Below are 26,983 nucleotides of genomic sequence, written 5' to 3' on the forward strand. Positions count from 1 at the left end.
TTGGCAGTACTTAACCTGGAAAAACTCCTTGCAAAAGGATCTCTATTGCTAAATGAACCCCTAAGTAACAAGCTTGACATGTTCTTGACTTTATAAAATAGATAATTGTTACATGAATTGATACGTATCTATCAGGAACAGATACAGAAAGTAGTTTTTTCCTAAACAGATTTAGGTGTAGACAAGACATCCTAAGTCTAATTAGGATGTTAGGACAAATTGTAAAACCAAGTATAATAAGTATAAGGATTAGATAATACACAACAAATCTAACACATACGTTGTGCTAAATATGGCTTAAGAACTAGTGAGGAGTTCATAACATTTTTGTTACAATTTCTGTACATAAATATATAGCACCTGTAAGTGAGAGGTAAAGGTCCTGAAGAACATTTACGCAGTACGTCGGATTCATATCAGGGGGGTCTACTCTCGATCTGCGTCAGACATCCGTCCGAAACGATTACTGTCAAATAAGTAATATTCGACAAAATTAAAAGACAAGTATCATCATCATTCATTCGCATCACGTGTCTTTTCATTTGGTCAAGTATTGCTTATTTGGCAGTAATTGTTTCGGACGGAGATCGAGAGTAGACCCCCAGGTTCCGAATCCGAGAAATGACGGTCCGAAATGTCACAGGGATCGTTTTGCCTCTAAGTGTATAAGGGTTATTCGTATTTTTTCGGATTCGAATCCAGCTTAGGGCACAACCGACATCCGTAGTGGATACGAGTTTTTTAGATTTTAATAGTTTCGGATTTGATACGAATAGCGGATGCGGATTTTTAAATGCCTAATTAAGAGTAATGAGGCTCTTTAAAACGCTCTGGAGTAAAAATTACTATTTGGCACCTAAGGTTGTTTATCTCTCACCTACGGATATTGTTAAGCAATTTAGATGACAAAATACAATCACCATTGCACATCACTGAAGATGTGCCAATTATTCCTTCATAATGTGTTAAAAAAAGAAAAGGTTTCAATAACGCGATATCGGAATTTTAAGCGCTTGGATAACTTCAAGATATGAGCACAAAAAGCAAAGCTGAAATTTCAATGCAAAATACTCAGGATTTTTCACTAAAACCTTTCCAATAGTGTAGGACAAACCGAGTAAGTCACGGACGTTAATTAATTAAAAAACTTTTTATACCTTCTGTTTATTTTATCTACTAAGCCTTCATAAAACAAATTTAAAAACGGCAAACAATCTGGAACAATCTAGTTAAAGTATGAGGGTTCTTAAAAAGCCATGTTTTATTTTGCAAAATATTATCTTTCGTTTTCACGAAGCGTAAAAGTAAACCAGATTTAAAAACATTTTATTTTTCTTTCTGTGACTTAAGAATAAGCAGATATAACATACCCAAACGCTTAGCTGCTTCGGCTTAATAATAATTGCTTTGCAATACATACGTTACAGATACGTTTAACGACATTTCACAGTTTTAACTTACTTTTTAAGGATAATTAATAAAAGGGGTGTAGAAGGGTCGAAGGCAAACAATTTATTCGCGAAATTATTAACAAATTTTAATGTTGTCATGTGTATTCTATTACCGAATCCACTAAAAATCAGTGAGATGATAACAAGTTGACTGGATGATGGATTTCGTAACAGCACAGCGCACTAGGGTTTGCGTCCGGTAATATTGGTCTGGAAAATTTCGAGTCTTGAGGATGTTTTGACATTTTCGAGATTATCGAGAATATCGAGACTTTTGAGATTTAAAGTTCTAAAAATGAACTAAACCATCAGTATTTTCTTATTCAGGTCACCTGGACATGGCAAATGGGCATGTAGAATGGAACTTAGTATAACCTGTGAAGATTGAAGAACTATAGTAATATACCTAATCAGGTTCTCCGTGTTTGAAACTACATTAACGCTTTCTGTTTCTTACGTGCCCAGTAGAAGTATAAAAATTAGAAGAAGAACACTCTTGTAAGCATTTTTATTGTATTATTTGAGTTAATAATAACTCGATTAAAATTACATGTTTTCACTGCATAATAAATAAATAAATAAATATGGAAATCTTTCATTGAAATAGTCTCGAAAGTCTCAATTTTTTCCGGGACACGAAAATGGTGCAAGATTGAAAGCCCTACACACTGTATTATTTATATATTTTTGTTGTTATTCGTTGTGTTATAATTTCTTAAGTGCTGTGCTTACTTACCATTTGTTTTAAATTTAAGTCGTAATGTATTATGTATTGTAGCCATATAATATGTGTGTAATGTATTGTTATTTTTCAAAGTAATCATAATACGGCTAAGAGAAATGCTAGCTTTAGATTCACAATCTAACCACTATCGCGGACTAATAACTACAAGCGCACCGTAAAGCTCTTTCAGTTCATACAAATTGAGATCGAATGTTTCGGTTAACTGAGAGCGCACCAAAGCCAGGATCTGACGATGGGCGGACGCGCTCCCAGGGTGCAGGCTACCTTCTCGCCTTAAAATACTGGCACAGCAGAACCTTCTTGAAGGCTTGTCTGAACACCTTGTTAAATATCGTGTAGAATATAGGATTTACCATGGAACTTGCATAACCTAACCATAACGCGCAATCAAAGACCCAAGGAGGAATATTCTTCTCGCATTCTGGGCAGACCGCCGGGACCATATTCAGGATGAAGAAAGGCGCCCAAAGCACGACAAAAGTGAAGAACACAACCCCAAGCACTTTGGTAGCTTTTTGCTCTAGACGCAATATTCTACCGTGACGCGAAGAGTTGCGCGATATTACACTCGAATTCCTCGAATGATGCGTTCTTGGTGTCGTCTGTCGTTGTGGACTAGAACTCACTGACGTTTGTTGTCGAGCATTAATGGATCTTTGGCGAATACTTCGAGCTGGTGTTGACAATGTCGTTCTTGCACCGCCAAAACTGGATCCTCTACGAAAACGTCTAGCTTCGTCCCATGTTACCATTGATGCTGCCCCACGGCTAGATCGTCTAAACAAAGGTGTCGATTGTTCGTCTTTCATGTTACCGTTTCGAGGATATCCGTTGCAGCCGTTGATATCTCCTCCAGGGACAATAATGACTTCTGTAGTGCGTCTTGGAGGCGTGGAATCAGAGCCAAAGTACGGACAGGTGCATGGCGGAGGTAGTAATAGTCCATCTTCTGAACTTCGGGATTTGGCTGTCAACGTTGTCGGTGCTAAGAGGCCATCGTTACCCTCGTCATCTGAAGCGCTTCTTGGCCTATGGAGCGGTGTATTCGGATCACACGTCGAAGACGGCCTTCGGCGGTCTTGGAGCATTGAAGATGGTGAACTAGAAGAAACGCTCATAGACCCCGGTGTTAGCATTCCACCGCGTTCCGAAACATTTGTCCTGTAAAACAGTATTTTATTAACAACGTGGCCTCAAAAGGTGATTGAAATAAAACGAAAAATTGGTGCCAAGTGTAACAGGTCCAAACGGGAACATTTAGTACATAGAAAGCAATACAAACTTTATTGCAAATTGGAATTGGATTGAATAGTCAATGTAAATTCCACTTGATTGCTTGCCACATCTATTAGAAATTTTGAAGCGTACAAATATATATTTGCCAATTAGTATACCCTCTGTACTGTGGTTTGGTCGCAGCGGATGCTTCCAAGCCTCTCGAGAGTCTCAACATCTCAGCCCCAAAGTGATGCAGTGCGCTCATTGCCGACGGAGCAGGCTCGCTGTGCAACACAACACGTAAAATGAGACTACACAGGTACACATTGAGCAAGGCTGCAAGGCGACATTAACGTTTGCTATAACTCGGTAAAGAAGCTTTACTTTTATTAATTTTCTGTTAGCATTACAAGTGCTGATATTAAATATTCGCGCTATAATTAGCAGCAAATTAAGCCCTTTTTATTAATTTCTTTATTTTCAAATTTCTTCACCGATATTATTTCAAAGATTAAACAATAAACAGACACTTAAACATCGGACATGCGCACAAACTTAACTCCATTAATACTATACATAGAAACCACAACAACACATAACTCTGATCGATAATGAGAATACTTTAAAACCATAACAAATACTGATTTAGAGTATTCATCTAAAATCAAAATGTGACAAAGCTATAATTCTGCTCACGTCATCACTATAAATGTGTTTAGTACCAGTATAAAAAGAACTTGAAGAGACATAAACTTTTACACGTGTTGGCATGTTGCCGATATGGCTTTTTTGAACTAAAGTAAAAAGTAGCGTTAAATGCTTGTCACAGAAACATGTAGGTATAGTATGATTTTATTAATATCTTTATGGATCTTACTGAAACCAAAGTTAAATTCCCTGTGTATTTGCCAATCAAAGTTTAGCTGAAATTTCTTAGTTGACAGTTACTGTCTTGAACAATGTATTTTAAGTACTTCTAAAACTTAAGATATTTGGAATAATGTGTCTGAATAAGACATTTCACATAACAAAAGGGCATACTACACTTTTTAATCTTTGAACATCTAATGAAGTGGTCTGTTTGGAATCTGTTTATAAATTTGATTTATTTTATTGCAATCGTAGAATTTAAATCATAAATAAAAAACCTTTTAATCAAATTGGTTGGCGGTATTCCTGGATGATGAACTGACAGATGGTTGATTTTTGTTTGATGGATGATTATAACTTGTTGTCAACGATTTAACCAGACTGATTTGTTAAAGAAAGCCATTTCCCAAATGCTCTGTTTTTTTCGTAAGTACTATAGCACACACGCTGACAAGAAAATATGTTTTGTAATTCCGTGTTATGGAAATATTTGTTATTGGAATCTAAACCGCGTATTTGTTTTTCAAACAAACCTATATTTCGGACTCCTTATATGTCCCATGATCACGAGATGGTGTTAGTCATCAACCAGTTATGTCTGTCTGAAGTATTAATTTAATTACCTTATTTTTAATTTGCCAAAGAATATATTCCAACTTATGCTACATACGATTGACAGAATATTTCAATAGTATGCATTTTCAACTAAATCAAATTTATGAATTAAGAGAAAATTTTATCTTAACAAGCAATACTGCATTCCATAGTTTCCCAAAGCGGTCCCTACCGCCCCCCAAAGGGCGCTGAAGAATCCTATGTCCTGGGGCCTCGGAAGCAATTGGGGGGTTAAAAAAACCTAAATTCCTCTGCTGAGTGACCTAAGTAATAGGTACAAGATTTTAAGATCCAATTAAGTAATGATTGATGGTGAATGACAAAATTTTTCTAAGAGTAAATTAAAATTAAACTAAATTAAGTTAATTAAACACAACCAATATTAAAAAATATATTATTAACAATCCACGACAACAAACTCAAACGAAAGACAAACAAATTCTGCTTAATAAAAAACAAAAGAGGTAGAATAGAAATATCCGTGATTGGCCAAGTACCGCTTATATTTTAACCAATCAGGAGACAGTAGAGCGTTTGAGTAGCGTGATATTGATAACGTGATATTTTATTATTTTTATTTTTATTTTTATTATTATTTTTAAATAGTTCTTTTTTCCACAAAGGTTACGCCTTTGTGCCTGTTATGTAACATTTTGAAACATTACTTAATAAAATAAATTGTATTTTAAAATTTTCCCAAATGGAGCGACGTTATTCTGTTCAGGAACACAATGACACGTTTAAGGAGACTTTTTTAATTCGACGTTCTTTTTTGATGCTCATTGTAATGTTGTGTCATCAAGTATTAACCAGAAATAGAAAGGAATTATGGGCCATCTATGCATATGGCAAATGGGTCTTATATCATTTTTAAATATCATCTCTCGTTTGCGCTGAAATCACAAATTAGAAAACTAAAATAGTACAGCGCCAACAACTGACCTGTGTGTACGTCTCTGTATATTCCAAAAATATTCTGTATTTATTGTAATAAAGATAATATCTCTAACTACGGGGGGCTATTCCATTCGGTGGTTGGGAAAAATAAGAAAACATCTAATTACAAAACAAACGGAATCACATTTCATCGGTAATTATATATTAAATATGTAATTTTGCAATTTTCGTCCATTTTAAAGCCCAAGTTACGGTGGTTGATTTGAAGTGAAACAATTGACGACACTCATCAATTATTTCGAATTTGGGCTGGCCAATCGGATTTCAGTTGTCACAGTAATGATTTGGCAGAATAAATAGTTTTCAAACAAATTAAATGACATTTCGTCTTTATTTCTGGTTATATACTTGGTGTTCTGTGTACAGAACTATAATGAAATTTTTCACTGCAGTAGCGAGTGTTATAGATAATAGAATTTTTTGTTCAGAACTAAAAAGAGCGCCTTTGTGATATAGTTTATGAAATTATAAATGACGAATTAAAGTACTGGAGTACAAAAAATTGTTTCATTTTCAATTTCATTTTGGTTTTTGTTCACACTAACATATAATTTATAGCGACACACGTAGGTTTTATATTCCTTAAACGTGTCAGGGGATAACAGGTGACATTTTCTAAGCCATCTATTGCTAACGCGACATTGGTTTCCTTTTCATGTATTAGACCCTCGTCACATTATTCAAATGTGATTGTATCGAAGAAACACAAACGTTGTCAAAATGTAAAGCTAAATTCTAAAACAGTTCTCAACAGCATTTCATCACCGAAGACCTGTTGGATTAAAATTGGAATCATAAAGTTTTGCGAGTCTCAAAGCGTTCCATTTGTCGCTCACTGAATACACAAATGCTAAGTCTATTGCATTTTCAAGCAACATTTTTATGTTAAGGCAGCAGATCTAATTTATTTGTGCGCTGTGTGAAAATTAAAATATATCTAGAAGACGCATTGTAATGAGCAACTTGAAAGGCCAGTATATGAAAAGAGTGACGTTGGCTTTAAAAAAATTGTTATAGTATCAAGTGACGGGACGAACAAGTCGCGCGCCTGATGGTAAGCTACACGACTGTCCAAAACAGTTGTAGTGCCACTCAGAGCTTTAAATCGTAAGGATCTGAACTGCGCTCGTCACTCTGAGACATAAGTTGACAAATCCCATGTGTAATTTCACCAGCACCTTTACCCTTCAAAACCGGAACACAGTAGCTGACATTGATTGGTGGCAGGAATAGGTAAGGTATGCAGTAGTACCTTGGACGAACTCTTTCACAAGGAGCTCTACTGCTACCAAAAACTGTAATTGTAGTGTAAACCTCTGATCAGGGATACCACCTCAATCACATTACGTCTTTCTTCTTTTGTGCGCAGACGCCTGCCAGCTGTCGCCGCTAGTATTCTAATTTTTGGTGACATCACACCTTTTTTGTAACTTTCCACGTTTTCCGAACAAAATCTACATATTTTTACGCTGTATTAACATTTTGAGATGTTATTGTACAGTTTTTTCTAAATGGGATAGCATGGGGAAATCCGAAAACACGGAAGATATAAGGAAACTGTCTTAGGAACCATTAAGTATTTTTTATGTAAAAACAATTTTGGTATAGTAAATTTTTTGGTCAAGCTTGAGTTGTCCATAAAAATGAATAAAATTGATCAATAATTTATTTAGTGCTGATCAACTCTGTTCTATGTAGAGATCATTTCATTGTAAGGAAGGAAAAAAATCGGGACAGCAGAAGTTAAAAGTAAAATTTCATAAAGTGTTTTTCATACAAAATGCTATTCATATTTATTAAATTCTATATTCATATAATAAGTGCTTTAAGATCAGGAATCGAAATTAGGGTACCAAAGAATAAATATGTTACGTTAACAGAAAACCCGATTTAAGTGACCATCGACAAAAATCTGCTGAGTATTTACTTAGAGAGCAATTAGAGAAAAATTCGTAACTTTTGCACTCTGGTTCAGATTTATAGCATAGGTTTCATTTTACCCCACTTAGATTATTTTAGATTTATTACACTTCATTATATAATCAAATTCAGTGTCATTGCTTAATGCTTAATAACTGCTGTTTTGGAATGTACACCAGCACAAATTTAAACAAACATCAGTTATAAAAATATTTAGGAAAAAAGTTAACAATAATTGTTTTTTGTATTCTGAATCTATAAGGCAAATTTTAACGTAAGTACTTTTAAGATTCGACCAAATTTTGTCAGTTACATTTGCATTAGTGTGCTTCAGTGCCGACTATACCTCATTTAAAGTATAGTTTCAATATCAATACCATTCTGACACGTGCTGACAAGTGGATTCCGTCGGTTAATGCGCAAAATCTGCGTAAAATACCTAAAACCACCACGACCCAGCTCGTGAGTTTCAAATTGATGAATGTCTAGCGATCAATTTTGTTGTAACGCTGTAGGCGGCGACGGAATGCAATTTGTATCGGAACGCCTATAATAGCTTTATTAATAGCCTTAATGTTTTCTGAACCACAGATAAAGTTTTCTTTGTAAAATATTGCAGTACTTGTAAATATTTCTTTACTTTAATTAATTGGACATCTTTGTAGTTCCACCGCTCTTTCCGTTAGTTATAGGGGAAAGCGGGGCTGATCGTTCCGATTTTCGAATAAGTTGAAGTTTTATACTGAAAATGAAGGATTTGATTTTCAACATGTGGAAATATTGAACAAATGTTTATCGCTTTTTGTAATAGTATAGTCACGTCTACTAATATGTCAATAGTCTTTTTCATAGAGGCAAATTTTTGACAAATTTCGGAGCGGAACATTTAGCCCCGCTTTGGGGCTCCTTTGAGGCAAATTGTTCCGCCTAAATTATGACAGGATAACAAGGATTTTCTTAAATAAAACACCTTTTTACAACTCTATGTATGTAATGTTTATATTATGCACAACTGACTTAAAAAAAAAAAAACAACTACATTCTTATTCATCAGTAAGATTATTCATAGCTCGTTTCTTCATCTGAATCACAGTTGAGACACACATAAGTGACTCTATCATCTTGTCTAAATATTTGACATGAGCCCGTTTGTAGTTTCGCATCCTAAAAACAAAGAAAAATGATCATAAGAATTTTAAGTATGATTGCAGGTCAATTGGGGAAGTTGTTCCTAGGAACAACCAGCCCCTCGAGGTAGGAACTTATAGCCCCAAATTACGTTTTTAAACGAAGACTGACATACCGGCAAAATATTAGAATCAACGAAAAAAATACTCAAACAATAAGATTCCTTACTAATGTCACTACAATTCAGAAAAGTTGCGTATGAGCTGGCCCATAATTTAAAGACAGACCAAACAATTTAAACAAGCAAAAATGTACTTACGCGATGTTTTGACAGCTTTACGCACATACCCACACTTCCGTCGTCGCCGGAGTAACTGAAATGGCCGCCGGCAATGCAATCACCTGACGCTTTAACGACGTGCTTCACATGTTTTGCTATATATTTTTCTTGCAAAGTTATTGCTGTGAGAACAACTTACCCCGGGAACTACCAGCCCCGGTCTCTACATTATATTTAGATCGGTAAGTAGCACTGCTATACTTCAAATAGAAGGATAGAGAGTGCATAAGAGACGTGACATCTCTTATCTCATGAACGAAAACGCTTTTGCGCTATTTAGGACACGTCTTTAGTACTGCATACATTTACGCTTACCGCTTACCGACTTAACCAATTCATGAACAGTAACGGTCTTTACCGCAAAATTAAATATCAGAATATGGTAGTACGGGGTACCCCGTTTCGTTATATAATAAATAATAATAATAAATAAATAACGCATACACCCAACGTAGCCCCGCGCTAGGGAAACCCTGAGTCGCGGGTGCCATGGACACACACAAAGACATCCACAGATTACACCCAAACTCACGAGAGAAATAAATGTATGCCATACAAATATTTCTCCTGGCCCGAGAATCGAACCTGGGACCATTGTGTGGCAGTTGTATGGTAATCGTTCGGTCACGGAGGCAGTATTTGTATCTCTAACTAAACCAACTACGCGCTTTACAGTAAGTGCTTTCTGTGTAGTTGCCGCCCACTGCATCTCCATAGGAAGTATCAACAATGTACTGTCAAAATTCAATATAGGCACTACGGCAAGGAAAATATTTAGGGTAAAACTAATTTAAAAATTATTACTTTACCATGAATAATTCCTACGGATATAACTAGTTTAATCTTTTATATTACATTAAGACTTGATTTTATTGATCTAACATTTACTGATTTTGAAGAAATTGACTTTTGCAAACATATTTTTTGAGGATAGATACCTACCTATATGGAGACACCACACGATGAAAATACTAAGAAGGATAGATGTCCTTTAGAATAAAATTAGTAAAATTCGTAATAAAATGTTTTATTTGTAATCATTAATATATTGTTTATACATATTACATCTTTAATAATAAATATATACGTATTTGAAGTTACTACCTACTTCACTTCCTATTTTTGTATAGCTGCCAAAACATTCTATACAAAAATATTCGCTGCTTAAATTATGAATAATTTGTCCTTTTGGTACTTTTACTTACTTTTAAACTATTATCATATATTTGTCTTTTTCACTAAAATAATGTATTTTTTATTTTCTTTTCCTGACTTTCTTATTTTGTCCTTTGCCCCTATCGATTCCCGAGCCGGGAGAAATATTTGTATGGACTACATTTATTTCTCTCGTGAGTTGGGGCGTAATTTGTGGTTGTTTATGTGAGTGTCTATGGCACCCGCGACACATGGTCTCCCTAGTGCGGGGCTATGAGTGTGTACATTAAAAAAAGTTACTGTAAGCCCAAATCAAGAAGGTGTTTGACGTCACTCAGATAAATACGATTTTCGTGCATATTCACGAATTTAAATCTGTACGAAACCACAATTTGTATCATGTCATCGATTTCAGAGAGAGGACAGACATATTGTCTGGAATGTATCTGACATTTTACGAAATAATTTGTAGAGAATGAATGTACTTCTCAGCAGGATTATTGTGTAATCCTACCTGAATATAAGTTGAGTCGTTAGAGAAGCGTAGGCATACCCATGTCAACTACATCTTACATTTACCAACTTACATTTACACTTGGAAAAAAATGTGAGTTAACGTTTTCCTTACATAAACTCCCTTTAGTCGTTTGATAATTAATATAGAAATAAGTTTGTGGGATTGTATATTTCATGAAGTCTGCGGAAAAACACATTCTTATTTAGATGTTACGATTTTATTAAATTGCGAAAAATATAGAGGACAGTATTTATTGGTCAGTATAGCTTTGCTGCTAATATATGAATTCTATTGCTGTTTTTTGTTATATTGTTATTTTTTTTTGTTAATTAAAGTTGTATTGTTAATATATAGACTTCAAATTATTTCGGAGATGATGTAAAGGTAACATTGACATTGTAAATTCTGTCGTATCCGCCTGCATTTTATGTTTAATTTTGTTATCTCTCCGGTCCCTTAATAAGTTTTACGTTAAAGCGACGCAAGTTCTAAGCCGTACGACACACTATCTCCTAAAACGGAGGAAGTCGAATCAAAACCCTTTTGTTTTTTTAACATTTCCACGCTTAATAATATTATGCGTGGAAATACGTCATAATAATAAAATAGCGCTGTCTAAAGCTATCTAAGCAAGCAATCTTGCTCCTGCTCACGCTAATTTCCGTCAGCATAGTTCTCATTCCTAATTGATTTGATAGCGGCTACTCGCTATGAAGCTCTATCCGTGCGCTGCACGAGGCCTTACCGGTGCTCACATTTTAAATAATTCGTTACAAGAAGTAATTAACCAAATCAAATCCTATGTATGTAGACCTTTAGAGCAATGTCATACTGAGCGGCGACGCTGCGTTGAATTACATTTAAATCAATAGGGCTAGCACGACAGGATTCTATGCGCGAATAGTAGTATCTTGCTCTTTATGTCGCTCTCGTGCAAATTGGAACGACATATCACACGGTGCGTTGAAACGGCGAGCGGCGACGGAACGCGTGCTCATCGGACCAGGGGGTCTACTCTCGATCTCCGTCCGACATCCGTCCGAAACAATTGCTGTGAAATAAGTAATATTCGACAAATTTAAAAGACAAGTATCAAGTATGCAGCTTCATTCGCATCACGCGGCGACCAGAGATCTATTCCCGTTGTCCATCCGATGTACGTCCGAAACAATTAGCGCCCAGTTACATGACGCGAAAGTTACAGTTACCACGCTTTCACGTCTGTTAATGGCGAATCTGAATTCTATTTACTAGGCAACAACATTTAAATTCCTCTGAATAATACAACCACGCGGTCGCGCGTAGACCAAAGACAAGCCAACCTCGCCCGCGCGCCCTGGACGCTTGTTTAAGTTAAAACGTGAAAGCTAAATAAATAGAGTTTACATTTCCATGACAGTTAGATGCACGCGGCCACTGCAGCGGCAACGCAGTCTCCGCACGGCGTAAGCCAGATAAAATTCATGTCAAATAAATGCACCCTTAGGCTACCATGGCATTTTTTAACACGTTCTTCGCGGTGGTGGGTCACGTGGAAGCCGCGCGGCTTGAGCGCGATGAAATTCGTGTCGAATAAACGCGCCCTTACTGTAAAATAAGTAATATTCAATCATACCAGAAGACATTGTCAAGTATGAAGCTTCATCATGCATCTTTTATTTTGGTCGACTAACTAATTTGACTGTAATTGTTTCGGACAGATGTCGAATGAAATGGAGAGGGGTGTTGCGGTGCGAAAGTAAGCGGCGATAAGTTGCGACACCGCATCGCTCGTTTGGCGCTCGGTGCGTTGAAATCATAGCGTTGCATGGCCGACGCAACATCCGTGTGGCAGCGCTCTTAAGCGTCCCGTCTATAAACTAAACACTATCATGACCTTTGATATACAAATTTAATCACGCGAAGCATTTAAAGCAATAAGTAGGTATCAAATTCGAAGAACTCTACTCATACCGTTTAAAAATTCCAAAACGTCCAATTTCAAAGCAAAACATTGTCGTGACACACGTCAATCAGCTTGCCTTATAAATATTAAAAAAAAACAGGTGTGCACTAGGAAATTGTAAAAGTGGAAAAAGGCATTCGACTATACATGCTCGGCATAAAAAATGAAAGCAGAAATTGAATATTATCAACATGCAAATGGGCTACCCACACAGCTATGGAGTCAAACGTAGCACATCCAAGGTCCTTCACGTACATATTTGCGGTAGACGTGCGGCAAATGCAAACTTGATTTTGAACGGTTCACTGAATTCAGTGACGGTCATTAAAATATAATAAAGTAGTTGGTACTGGTTTGTTTATTTTATAAACGAAATAAATTATAGAGTGTTGATTTCTATTTCTTTAGGAGAAGTATTCATCCGAATGTAACAAACTGTCATTAAATACTGTCGACTTTAATAATATTGAGAAAGTTTGACGTTCACGCCTATTTGTTTTCCGAACTCGTTCGTGAAATGATTCTTTAATCAGGTTGTCATTTGATCGGCCATTTGAATAAAGGCGACCTCACATGGTTAATATTTTTACCGAGTACCACACACGAGCTCGCATCCGCGCACCAAGGAAAGAGGCTCCTCAGACGCGTGCATAGCAGTGCATGGATAGAGTTCCTCGTAAAAGAGGTCGTTCAGGGAAGTACTGCCACCACACCTATTTTTGCCGCCAAGCAGTAATGTGAGTATCCCCACTTACCGTTCCCGTTTGGCACTTGGTATAATAAAAAAAATGCATAGCGAAAAGTGGATGAGGCTGATGCGCGGCCATGAGTTGTCATTTTGTAATTGATTGATTATTAATATGAAATGGGCGGGGACGATGTGTGGCTATTCGCTGTGCAAGGAAATCTGTAGTAACATCAAGGACCGAGCCTGATGCCTTTAGAAAGACAGTTGATTTTGAGGTGATGAAAAATTTGACATTATTTTCTTGCTATTTAAATTTATATCTTCTTGTAAATGTTACAAGGATGACATTACAAAAACACACGGGCACACCTAACTTGCGTACCTACATAAATACATAGAAACAGTGGAAATTAGTCGTGTTTTATTTCAAACTCGTAAATTACACTAAGCGGTTGCTGGAATAACGTTGATTCTTGTAAATTGTACGAAACGGACAATTATTACTTTTTAAATAAGCCAACTTGTTTTTTAGGTCAATCGGTATTTCTGTTTTTTCTTTCCCTACAAAGTTACTAATAATTGTTTTCAATTCAATGTGAACAATGCTAGAAAGTATTTGAATCGTTTGTAATTGAATCACACACTTAAAAAAGAAATTCGTATTTTGTATATGTGTTTCAATTATAACAAAGGAAATGTATTTTAAATATTTAATAGTAATTGATATTTCGGATACTTTCGTTACTACGAATATCGGATACCTCCAGTTAACGATAATTACCACTAAAATATTACTTTTTTGAGTTTAAAATACATTTCTTTGATCCCAAAGTAAGTAACTATAGCACTTGTAATATGGAACTCAGAAACAAAGATGGTACCACAAACACCCAGACCGGAGACGACATAAAGTTCGTTTTCTACGCTGACACGGCCGGGGATCGAACCCGAGATCTCAGAGATGGCGACACCATGAAAACCGGTTTGCAAGTGTTTTCTATTTTAAATAATACCGTGTTTTGTTTTTTTTGATCGAAAAAAGGGAGGAGATTCGTTTGTTGTGTGTACGTAACGTGATTACTACAGTTTTTGTAATTCAGCTCCGATTTTTATAATTCTTTTTTTGTTGGGAAGAGGGTACTTCAGCATTGGTCTCATTTAAATTTGAAGAACATATTCTACCTCTAAGTGTGGCAAACTATGGGATGAATGCGGTTTCACGCACGTTCCGGTAACGGATTTCAATAAAACTTGGCACGTAGATGTAATTACACGAACTTTAAAAGTCGGTTTTTTTTATGAAAACCTTATAATTATTTACGATATCAAGATACGGGACGAACAAGTCGTGTGGCTGGTGGTAAGCTATACCCTGTCCATGACAGTTGTAGTGCCACTGAGAACTATAACTCTCAAAGATCTGGGGGCACTGCCACTGCCCCGTCACCTTGAGATATAAGTTGACATGTCGGTTGTGCCTGTAATTTCACGAGCACCCTAACCAGAACGCAGTAATGCTCACATTACTACATGACGGCAGAAATAGGTAAGGTGGCAGTACAAAGAGCTTTACTACTGCAAAATATTATATAATACGCAAAGTATGTTTTTATTATAATTTATACATAATCGAACAACACAACGAAAAATCCTTAGCTCTGACTGGACTTGAACCAGTATCTTTTGTTGTTGTGTTGCAAGAAAATTATGATGTTTCTTCACTCAGCTGCGAGGCTTTGAAGTTACCAGAAGCTGACGAGAGATGACGCTGCATTAAATGCAATATTTGTGTATTGAAAATCATTTTATTTTTACTTCCATGATATTATAACTTTTTTTGTGAAAATATTCCACTGGATAGTTATTATTATTGACACAAAAAGTATGCTATTAAAAACATTAAAGACGAAAGAAGAAGAAGAAATATACATTACAAAGAAGTATTTTGTATTGTATTTGTGTTCGTATGTTAATTAAGACAGCACGTATTAAGATTACTCGCAGTCTTGAATGTAAAGTACAGTATATTACATCAAGCGATTTAAATAAATAAATGTTATTTGATGTTTTGTAATTATATATTTAATTTCTTAAAAAATATCCCAAATAGTAAATTTATTTATTCTCTTGCAATTATTTAAGCGCCTTTTATTTGTGATCGTATTATATAATTATTATAATTTCATTATTCATGGAAAATCAACAGCTTCTTATATTTAATTAGTACAGGAAAATAAATATGAAGCCAATTATAGGTTTTCACCTATAGCTGTCGCTAAGGTAACTGCAATAGGGTGATAGGGTCTCATAGAACGGTAGGTACATTAAACGAAAAATCACCCAGGACGTCAAAGCCTGTGATACTACTGGTCAAAGCAGTCAATATTATCGTATAAAATTTTTAGAATGTACGCTATGTCAAAGATTTTTCGGCGAATATTTAAAGTATTATTTGTATTATTTGTTATTACATCGTTAAAAAGCAATTTTCGTTGTTTATACATTTAATACTAAATGACTGGTACAACGGACTTATTTGTTTACTTCTAGAATTCTCTAATAACATTCTTCGTAATGTGAATACGAAAATATTGTATATCATTTGTTTTAATATACTTAATGTTTTCAAGAAATGAATTTTGAACGGGACTTGCGTGACTTGTGTTAATTGTTTGGACAAATGTATTTTTAACCGACTTCATAAAAGGAGGAGGTTCACAATTGAACCGTATTTTTTTTGTGTGTGTAGGTTACCCGATCACTCCCACATTTCTGAACCGATTTCAATAATTCTTTTTTTTTGTTAGATAGAGGTTACCTCAATAGTGGTTCCATTCAAATGTAAAAAATATTTTACCTCCAAGGGTGGAAAATTAGGGGATGAATGTGATTGACTGAATTTCAACTATTTTAATGTTAGCATTACTGCCTTCCCGTTTAAAAAGGTAAGGGTGCTTTTGAAATTATAGGCACATGGAACTTGTCAACCTATGTCTCAGGGTGACGGGCGCAGTGGAAATGCCTCTCAGATCTTTGCGATTTAAAGGTCTGAGTGGCAATGCAACTGTCATGGACAGCCGTGTGGCTTACCATCAGGTGCACGACTTATTCGTCCCGTCACTTGATATTATATTAAAAAAAACTAATTTGATTCCAATTAAAATAGAATACCATGGTGAGTTGAGCTGATCTGAAGATGGAAATGGCAGACAGATGAGAGGAACTCCTTAACTGAGCACAGCAGCTACCTTGTGTTAGGGCTCATAAACAGAGAAAAAGGGAACAAAGAGGTAAAGAGTTTTCTTCGATGCATTCCGGTACGCGAACAGATTGCAGTACGTAATTCACTTGTGAAGCTCGCGTGTCTTTTGCAAACAGACGAATTGGTGACACATTCGCTCATACCCTTCACAACCCTAATGCGATGACGTAGTTTTTTACATAATACCAAGTGACAGGATGAACAGCAGTTGCAGTACTGCAAGAGCTTCAAATTGCAAAGATGTGGAGGGTACTGACACTGCGCCCGTTACCATGACACATAAGTTAACAAATCCCATACGCCTGTTATTTCACCAGCACCTAAGGGTGCTCCCGTCACAACCGGAACACTGTAATGCTCGCATTACAGCTTGGCGGTAGAAGGTAAGGTGGCTTCTTCCCTGGAAGAACTTTTACACAAGGAGCTCTACTGCTACTAAACTACTAGCTCTCGGGGTGTCGTAGACAGTGACAATTTTTGCAGCTTTACCACAGTCCGACAACAAAACCTAATTAAAGTAAAGTATATTTCATCTACTATACATTGACGTAAATTCCTAAGCCGCATCGCAGTCGCGAATGCGCACAAGCCTTAAATGCGGTTTCCCACGGCTCGTGGCCCGTCTCGCGAAAGAGAGCTCGCCCGTGGCGGCCTGTTTGGATACGCCGCTGGTCGGTTACTTCAAAGGCGCACCGCGAGAGCCCATGCGGCCTTTGCTCTCGATACAAATCCAAATACGCGCCGTCACGCGTGTCGGCCCGAGGCCGTCCGGGCTCGCCCGTTTCGCGAGCTCGTACGAATCGACGCATTTGACATCACGGGCCGTGGGCACGCCTCCTAGAACAGCTTCTCCAGCTAATGGCACATGCCGCAATGTAATTCATGCATAACGAAATTAATAGTTAAACATGCAATAATAATGCTAACGGCGTGTAACATTATAAGCATTCAGCGTTAATTATATTCGATGTAGGTTAACATCTACATGCAATAAAGTAGCCAACAGTTGACCCGGGTATCATGAAATGGTGCAAGTTAAAACAACTTTGAGTATATTGGAAATGAATCTATTTTTTTCGCATATATAAATAGCTTGTGTTTCTTTTTTCAAACAGAGAACATTTTGGGCCTTTTACAGGTGCCATGGTCACGGCTGACTGAGATACCATCCGTTGATTTGTTTGAAAATAAAAACAATTATACGCGATACAATAGTTTCATTTCCGATGTGTAATAATCGTAAAAACCTAAGTACTCGAAACTATAAATATACTTCTAAGTTATCTTAGTAATTAGTGGATAGTATGCCAAGGAGGTCAAATATTAGGTAGGATAAAATCGACAAAATAAGTTAAAAATGAAAAAAAAGAATAACATTAAGTTCCAGATCACGTTATAGATTTTAACATTTTTTTTATGATACCACTTGAAGGGGTGAACAAGTCGTGCGCCTGGTAGAAAGCGACACGCCTGTCCATGACACTTGCAGTGCCACTCAAATCTTTAATTCACAAAGATCTAAGAAGCACGGCTACTACGTCCGTCACCCTGAGACATAAGATAACAAGTCCGCCCCTTACGAGATTAAAGAACGTAAGTTACAATTTTGGTTAAAATGAATTATTTAAATTCACGATGTACAAAATAGCATACCGAACAAAAATGAGTTAATAACAGTATTACGTACGTAGTATGTTCATTTGTTATAAAGGGAATGATAATATCCACTAACAACAGGACTTAGTAAAGTACAAAATATGTGCTGTGCGTTGTATCGACGGTGAATCGGAAGGCTCAAAATTATCTACACTCTATTACACAATCATAAATAGTAAGGATGTATACTTGAAGCGCAGAGTACGATAATGAAGTCATCGCCTAGTCTTGAGATTTATAAAACGAACTTTGACTTCGACTAAAGATGGCGAATTATTAGTTTTTTTTTATTTATAAAACGAACTTTGCATAAGTTTAAGCAAAAAATTACGAAGAAAATTTAAAGTTTAATTAAATTTATTGCTTAAATTTAGGTTGAGTTCGTTTTGCTATGACAATTTTGCTTAACTCCCTTTTTTAAAAATGTTTATTATGGTAAGCAACACGTCCATAACAGTTGTACTGCTAAGAGCTTTAAACCGTAAAGATCTGAAGGGCACGGTCACTGCGCTCAACACCCTGAGACATAAGTTGACAAGTTCCAAGTAAATTGTAATTTCACTAGCAACTTTACCCTTCAAAACCGCAACGCATGTTCACGTTACTGCTTGACGGCAGAAATAGGTGGCAGTACTCTCCTGGACGAACTTTAACATAAAGGGCTCTACGGTTACTAAGATGTTTCTGCGAAGTCGAAGTCAAAGTTCGTTCTATAAATCTCAGTCTATGACTTTCAAGAATGAACTTTATTTTGTTTAACAATACGAAAAATACAAATGGGTAGTGCAGCTGTAATTATAGTGCACTGTGTTTCGTTTTCTTTGTTTACTTCTTCTGTGTCGTCTAATGTGTACTATGCAAAGCTACACTTAAAGCTCACTTTTCAATGTGTCATTCAGAATCCAGCCATTGCGGTGCCGCTGTAGTACCTTGAATCTTATTGTATTACCTTGAGTCTTGTAGCCACAGATCCCTGGTGTCAATCGGTGGCAGTTCTGTTTCCGTGGACGCGGCTGAATGTTGAGGAGTCCCGCTTCTGTTGCCAAGGAATCTTTTCCAAGTGCAGCGGCGATCTGGTAGAGAATTTATTAATCAATTAATAAGGACACTTTGACGACCTTCGATGGATTTAGTCATTCACCGATTCCCGATCCTTTGGGATTTTAAAAAATATGACTAGGTAGCCTTACTAAGTATTTTTTTAGTCTGGTACTCAGGTTGAGACTTATGAAACGAACTTTGACTTCGCCTAAGCAAAAATGACGAGCTAGGGAAGTTTCACGTATTTACAAAATTAACTTGCCTAAACTTAAGCAAGAAATTAAATTAAATTATTAAAACAAAGATCGAACATTAAGAGAAAATCCTTCGATCCAGTTGTATTCGAACCAGCGCTTTGAGCATGTTGTGCTGACCCCTCTCCCTACTGAGCCACGAAACGAACCAGCAGATCTTATGAATTTTTGTATGCGCTTATTGAAGATCTTTATTTTTGGTTTTTAACGACTTTTTGCCATAGCGCCATCTGTGAGAAATCTATGAAAGTGTTTATTCACTCAGTCAGGTACCTACGACCAGAGACTGACGAGAGATGTCGCCTTTTAATTGTAATATTAAGTTTATAGAGTATCACGATGTTTTACTGCCATGATATTCCACTGTTTTTTGTGAAATTACTGCACTAGTTATAATTTTTAATACAAAGATCGAACACTAAGAAAAATTCTCTCGATCCGGCTGGATTCAAAGTTTTGAAGTTACATAAAATTTGCTTAGCTCCCCATGTTTGATGATCGAACTGAAAGTTCGTTGTCTCACTTATAACGAAGGGCATAAATAATCTCAGTCTTATAACAAAGGGAATTGCCTAGTTTGAGACTAGGCAATGGGTGCGATTATCTGGTTGATCATTATAATGCTGCAACCACAGACATATATCTAGATAGACGCCACAAGTGTACGTACTTCGCGTGCCCAAAGTAAGTGAAATTCACTTACTTGCCGCTGCTACACGTCAGAACGCGCTCGACCGTTATCGTAGATAAACACCAGTCGAGAACGCGAAAAATGCATAATTGTGCCATTATAAGCTGCAAAAGCAACATAACTGTGGGTAAACGGGTAAACAGGGACGTTCCCTTCCACGGGCAAGTGATTTTGTAATAAGAAGATGCATAATTTATTTTAAAAACAATTCTTTTGGATTTGTATGAATTTTGAGGAAAGAAATATGTAACCCAGTGTATGCCTCATGATTTGTAATACATTTTTTACTTGGTGCGATATATTTGTGATCCTTTGTTAATACGCCATTAATATCGAACCAACGCACTTTTGCTTAATACATGCAAAAGTGCGTTGGTTGGTCACGGTTCCATGGTCCCATGGGACCTGTAAAGGGCCCGAAACGTCTGTTTGTTTGAAAAAACAAATATACGCGATTTAAATCCGGAAAAATAGTTTCATTTCCTATGTGTAACAATCGCGAAAACCTAAGAACTCGAAATTATATATTAATTATTACTATTATTTAATTATTACGAATAATACAAAAAAATATATAATGCAAGGAATTAACAGTGCGCTGTCTTAACAAAAACCTGGAGTTGGTCATACGTATGAGATCGTTGCTTTCGAGGACGAAGGTGGTCTAGTTTATCCCACCTAAGATGCTATCCTAATATGCACAGTAGCAGAGTTAGAGATCCGAGAAATAATAAACAAATAACAAAAATTTCACACGAGGCGATCATTAAGTAAACCTCTTCTAATTAATAAGATTTTACCATATTTTGTCAGCAGTAACATTTTCATTTGCCTTGCCATTCATCAATTTATCAATTACCAACAGAAAACCTTCTAGTAAAATTAATCAAGACAGTCGCAAGTTCATATATTAAGGTGCGTTTTCATTATTTAAGTTAATCGATAAGATCTTGTATTACAAAAAGATGTTATATAGATGTTATACAAGCTAATTGTACTGGAATTGTTTTGAAGTGATTAAAAAGTAAAGTCTGAATTTTTTTAAAGTAAAATAAAGGACTAAACTGTCTTATTCTAGTATTTTTCTACTATATTAATATTACGACATTGTAATCAACTACAAATCAATAAATACTTGAACAAAAATTATTCTATTTAGAACCGATTAATTGAATGGAATACGCGTGTTTGCGCGTAATCCGTTCAATCAATTGATCGAAAAACACTTAGTTGTCGCTTCTACGCTTCAGAACAAGGACGAAGGTGGTCTAATTTATCCCACCAAAGATGCTATCTAAATATGCAGAGTAGCAGAGTTAGAAATCTTAGAAATCATGATCAAAGCACAAAAATTTTACATGAGACCGACATTAAGTAAACCTATTTTGTCAGCAGTAATATTTTCAATTGTCTTGCCATTCACCAATTTGATCAATTACCAACAGAAAACCATTGACTAAATTTAATTAAGGCAGTTGCAAGTCCATATACCTATTGACGTGCGTTTTCATTATTTAAGTCAATCGATAAGATCTTCTATTACAAAAAGACAGTTGTATAATAAGCTTATATTATTTCAAGGACAATAATTTTAATATTTGAAGTTGATTAAAAATTAAAGTTTTAAGTAATCAAAATTTTTTAAAACAACTTTTAATAAAGGACATAACTATATTGTTTTGGTATTTTTCTATTATATTAATATTTCACGACTACTTGTAATCAACGAATACTTGAATCGATTAATTGAATGGAATAGGTACGTGTATTCCGTTCAATCAATCGATTTAGCGAGGAAGGTTTCCCATCACTAAATAGTTCTTGTGACGACATGGTGGATACATAAAATGTGGCACGCTCGGTTTTCATACAAATTGCTGTACTTGCGGCGTCTATCTAGATATATATCTATGGCTGCAACAGTACTAAAACGATGTTACAAACATTCGTGTCAGATTAATATCCGCTAGAAAAACAAAGCGCTGGATTATAAAAAACAAGTTGACTTATTTGTTTAGCTAACTAGGCCTTTAGGCCTTGAAAGAGCAGAAAGTATATAGCACTATACCACCAAACTCTTATAGTTTAATTGATATTAACATTATTTTATTTTACTCGCCATTAAATAAAAATTATCTGCCAAATTAAATTTGTAAATGTTTTATTTAAGAAACTATCATAGTGATTACTTTCCCGTATTTAATGACAAAACTTCAGTGTTGGCAATACCACACTGTTAGCGGTCATTCAGGTATTTAATGCTGCACAAAGCCTTATGTATGTGCCCGGTGGAAGGGGACGCGTGATTGGGTTCGAACAATAGATGTATACGTCGCAGTCAAAGTATATTACGTTGCATAACAATACGCTTAGTTATCGCCGTACCACAGATTACTTAAGAGTTAGTACGTATACATTATTCTCATACAAAATTGAAAATACTTACGCTATAATTGCTTACTAAATCAGACTAATGACATCAGACGCTCATTACAATGAAAAAGGAACTCAAACACGCGCTCAGAGAGGTGAAAATAACGTCGCCCGTCGTGTGCAGCCGTGCGGAGCCAAATGCTTATAAATAAAAGACTTGTATGAGCGCTTGTGCCGACGTCGGTGCACCGATAGGCACTTATCGCGTAACCTTGAGCGAGTGACGAAGCCTTGGCCATACCCTCTCGTCTCCATTTTGGTGCATAATGCCCCTAAGGACCCGGTGCTGTCATACGTAACTGTCGACGAAGTATTCGTAAAATAATTTCTAATAAAAATAATTTCTTATGTTACTGCATTAGTTATAGAGTAATTTTTGTTTATAAAGTTAAAAATTACAAGTACAAATGTTACTCCCACGGGGAGAAGTCCAGGTGTCCTGAAATACAGGCCGCGAGTCTAGTTCATCAGTAAATTAAAGTAAACATAATTGTTACTTTAGTTTAGGTAGTACTTGGATTTTACTGGTGTTGCCCAACGCAAGACTTACCTACTCAGTCTAGTGCTTGGTCTCGGTCTTGCTACAAGAGTCTCGTAAATTTTGCAATTTACCTACTGCTACTTCACTTTTACACTTCAAATTTTAGGACGACGCAACAGAGTACACTATTGAAATTGGCATAGTAAAGAGCAACAACGAAAAATCAGCTATAGAATATTATTATATAATTTAATTATATAGTTTTTGGTAAAATACAAAATTATTAATTAGGGTATAATTATGTTTGCGCTAAGGCCACACATAAGATTAACAAATAATGTCTACTAGTTAGCGTCTCTTATAGAAACAAGGTATGATCCGCTCGAGTTAGTATTTTGATTGTGATTTCGATCGTGCTTTTTGTTTTTTGCTGCTCTTTTATCATACGTTCACATTATTTTATGTAAGTAAAATACTACTTTTTTCAAAATGACCAAAAAACTTTGTTGTTAGAAGAAACCATGGTTTCGACATCGATATTAGGAAACGTCTTTCAATATCGATATTGCATCAATATCTAAGGCCCATGTCTGAGTGTGACGTAAATACAAGACGCAAGAAAATTTTGCAGGCTCAGTCTTGCTCTCGCTCAAATCTTGCAGGGTCGGTCTTGATACAATTAGGTGGTCTTGTGAAAATGCAAGAACAAAACCAAGAAATATCACAGTTATATTGTTGAGAAAAGTAAAAAAATAGATAAATATTTAAAACTGTATGCAGGTTGCTAACAAATTGGGTACCTACACGTATACTTTTAGAATAAATTACTTAAACTCTTTATCATTATAATATTTTGAAGTTACTAAGTTTATCACTAAAGACAACTTTTTAATAACTTTACTGTAAATAAATATATTAAAACCTCGTCAGTGTTATCTTCCGAAAACGTTTAACTATTACTGTCTAATTCACTATTTTAAATGAAAGAGAATGTCAATATCGCGTTATTTCGCTATTTATTTCTGCTCAGGACTGTGTTTCGACGAAATTATATAAATTTGATTGTTTGGCACGAGAAAGGTAAATTAAAAACAAATAAAAGTTTTTGCTTTGTTATTATTTTATTAAAATTTATTATGAATTGATCCTTCTGATGCAAAATTTCACACAGTAAAACCATGTAAGTTAGGCCTGTTTAGTGTTGGACCAATACGAATATTCCAGTTATATAACAAGCTTGGGTCTTGTATTATGTGGTCTATATTATAAACGGTCTCGTTTATGAAATATGATACAGTATTCATGTTCTTGAATATTGAATAAGTAGACCGAGGTTTACGCTGTGTAGCTTTGTAACTGAATTATAATGAGCATATTTCTTAAGCATACGTATTTACTATCAATATTATATAACTACAATAAAAATTTAGTATCGTGCGCCACCAATAGATAGCATTGCGTGTATCCTGAAACACGCTAGAAAAGTGTTAACATAATTAGTATAAGACTGGTGATGTTGTTAATCATTGTCAGATAATGTTGTCTTTTCAAATAACAATTAAAGAAGTCCTCAACGACTCTGACTACCCTATCGCCCTCGCCTCATTACTGACCAACCAGATCGCAACACATTTACAAACCACACAAAGGACTGTCCTCACCGGCGAGGACGTGAGAGCCTCTTAGTTCAGCGTGTACTCGGCATGCTCCCTTTCACAGCACGCCCTTCTGGCGGAAGTCTTCAGTATCATCCTGAGCTACGCGCTACGCTACTTAAGATATGTTATCGGAATCGGAATCTGGTGTGGCGCACCACTGCTCACAGAACAGCTGGTTGAAAACCATAATCTGATACGGGTTGCACGGCGAACCGCTTTCACTTCGTGAGACGGTTAGCTGTCGATCAACTACATTTCCATCGTCTTTTTTTGTATTCTACACTCAAATCTGATGCAATAAACCTTACTTGAACATTTTATCAGCGAGCTCCGGGCTAACCCGAGTTTTGTTCAAAATTCGAGTTACTTTCAGACCCGAGGCGACTTCTATTCTACAAAGTATCGAGCAAGCAGGGTTGCATTTTACAGAACAACTGTTATTGCCCATGAATTAAATAAATAATTAAAATAGAATATCCTGATTTAAAAAAAAACAGCCGAGGTGTCAATACTTAATTATACCACAGTAATTGTATTATATTTGACACAGGCACCACATCACCGCTTAGTAGGTTCTTACTAGATTCGAGTGCAACTCTTTACATAAACAGACTCGAGCACTAATGTCGAACTTGAGTCTATTCGGAAACTCGATAGGCTCGTAATTCATCGAGCAGTGAGTCTCCATCTTTTTGAGTCGAGTCTTGTGAATTGGAGTCGAGTCCTAAAATATAGACTCCCGGACTCGAGTTTTTTACAAAACTGAACGTATGTCATGCACTGTTCAGTATGTCGGCTACTAGTGGCGTGCTATACGTGGCTAAGTTCTGGCCATAATACTATAGTGTATGCTACCCAAATGATAAGAAGAAGAACAACGTATTTGTAGCGAAGTTCATGTGACACGAATCCCGTTGGCTTGGCTAGCAAATTTATTATTACAATTTAGTATATTGAGAATATTTTAAAAATATGTAAACCAATTTTAGTGTTAATTTTAATAGGCCATGTATCTACACTGTCTATGCTCTCTGTGGAATAATAGCTGTGTTTTCGTTGATACTTTTATTTGCAAATTTACTAAGGTTTTCAACAACGATCCAGCAACCTATGTAAAGAAGAGGCAGCTGCCTACATTGGTCCTTCGAGCTGGATACGAGTCAGCGACCTATAGGTAGAAAAGGTAGCCCATAGTAACAGGTATTGAACGGACAATATCCTTGCTATGCAGCATTTCTGTCGTACCTTTTACTTTCTACAAACGTCCACCCTTTCGCCGCTGCAAGGTAGTAAAGTAAATAAATATCCGGTAAGTGAACCCTTGGTAAACTAGGAAAGCGTTTTAGGGCCCACAGCTGTCAAACGTAAAAGCTTTTAACGGATTACTGCCCAGTTATCGTATTATTATAATAGTGGACTAAGTCTCTCCTAACAGTTTCTCGGCCTCCACATGTCCCTTACATTAAACTATTTCCTAAGTCAATTACGTGACTTTAAATATTATTAGGTGACACGTTGATGTGATTTAGGTACACGTATTGAATGAATGAATGAAATGTTCGTTATTGCACATTAAATAAATTATAATGACAAAACAGAACAGCAACGTATGTATCACGTAATAACCAATTTCTGCCAAGCCACGTTTGGGTAGAAATTTAAGATCCGAAAAATGGGGGTGCCACCAAAGAATATATTTTAATGGAAGTGTTTCAAATAATACACTACAGATTGAATAGTGATAATGTATACATGATAGATTATAATACATAATAATAAAATTTACTTGTATACTTTTGTACGAAAATAAGATAAGTTATCGGACGGATCGAAGGAATTTCTTCTGAGTGTTCGATCTTTGTATTAATAATTATAACAAACTAGTGGAGTAATTTCACATTAAAATAATTGTATATCAATTCAATAAAAATGTAAATACAATGAATGGCGACATCTCT

At 35.9% G+C, this 26,983-nt stretch overlaps 2 protein-coding genes across 2 annotated transcripts in view; both read right to left on the minus strand.

The window, feature by feature from the left end:
* Positions 1-2,087: 2,087 nt before the first annotated feature.
* On the minus strand, positions 2,088-19,489 carry LOC113232897 (5-hydroxytryptamine receptor 1A-alpha-like). Its single transcript, XM_026467787.1, has 3 exons — positions 19,417-19,489; positions 3,591-3,698; positions 2,088-3,357 (listed from the first exon to the last, which is right to left on the minus strand). The coding sequence occupies exons 2-3, from the start codon at positions 3,677-3,679 to the stop codon at positions 2,457-2,459; spliced, it is 990 nt and encodes a 329-aa protein (XP_026323572.1). The 5' UTR covers positions 3,680-3,698; positions 19,417-19,489; the 3' UTR covers positions 2,088-2,456.
* Positions 17,488-26,983, minus strand: part of LOC113233429 (5-hydroxytryptamine receptor 2C-like) — a 71,076-nt gene continuing 61,580 nt past the window's right edge. Inside the window, exons 4-5 of the mRNA XM_026468558.1 lie at positions 19,417-19,540; positions 17,488-17,666 (exon numbers count right to left, since the gene is read on the minus strand). Coding sequence (XP_026324343.1) covers positions 17,488-17,666; positions 19,417-19,540 — 303 coding nt within the window. The remainder of the gene's footprint in view (positions 17,667-19,416; positions 19,541-26,983) is intronic.

This window comes from Hyposmocoma kahamanoa, unplaced genomic scaffold (assembly GCF_003589595.1).
Source record: "Hyposmocoma kahamanoa isolate Upper Pololo Valley unplaced genomic scaffold, ASM358959v1 78, whole genome shotgun sequence".
NCBI lineage: Eukaryota > Metazoa > Arthropoda > Insecta > Lepidoptera > Cosmopterigidae > Hyposmocoma > Hyposmocoma kahamanoa.

Coding starts and splice junctions, on each gene's coding strand:
- LOC113232897 (XM_026467787.1), bottom strand. CDS start 3,679: ATGAGCGCACTGCATCACTTTGGGGCTGAGATGTTGAGACTCTCGAGA. Junction 3,358..3,590: donor ACCAAACCACAGTACAGAGG/GTATACTAATTG, acceptor ACTGTTTTACAG/GACAAATGTTTCGGAACGCG.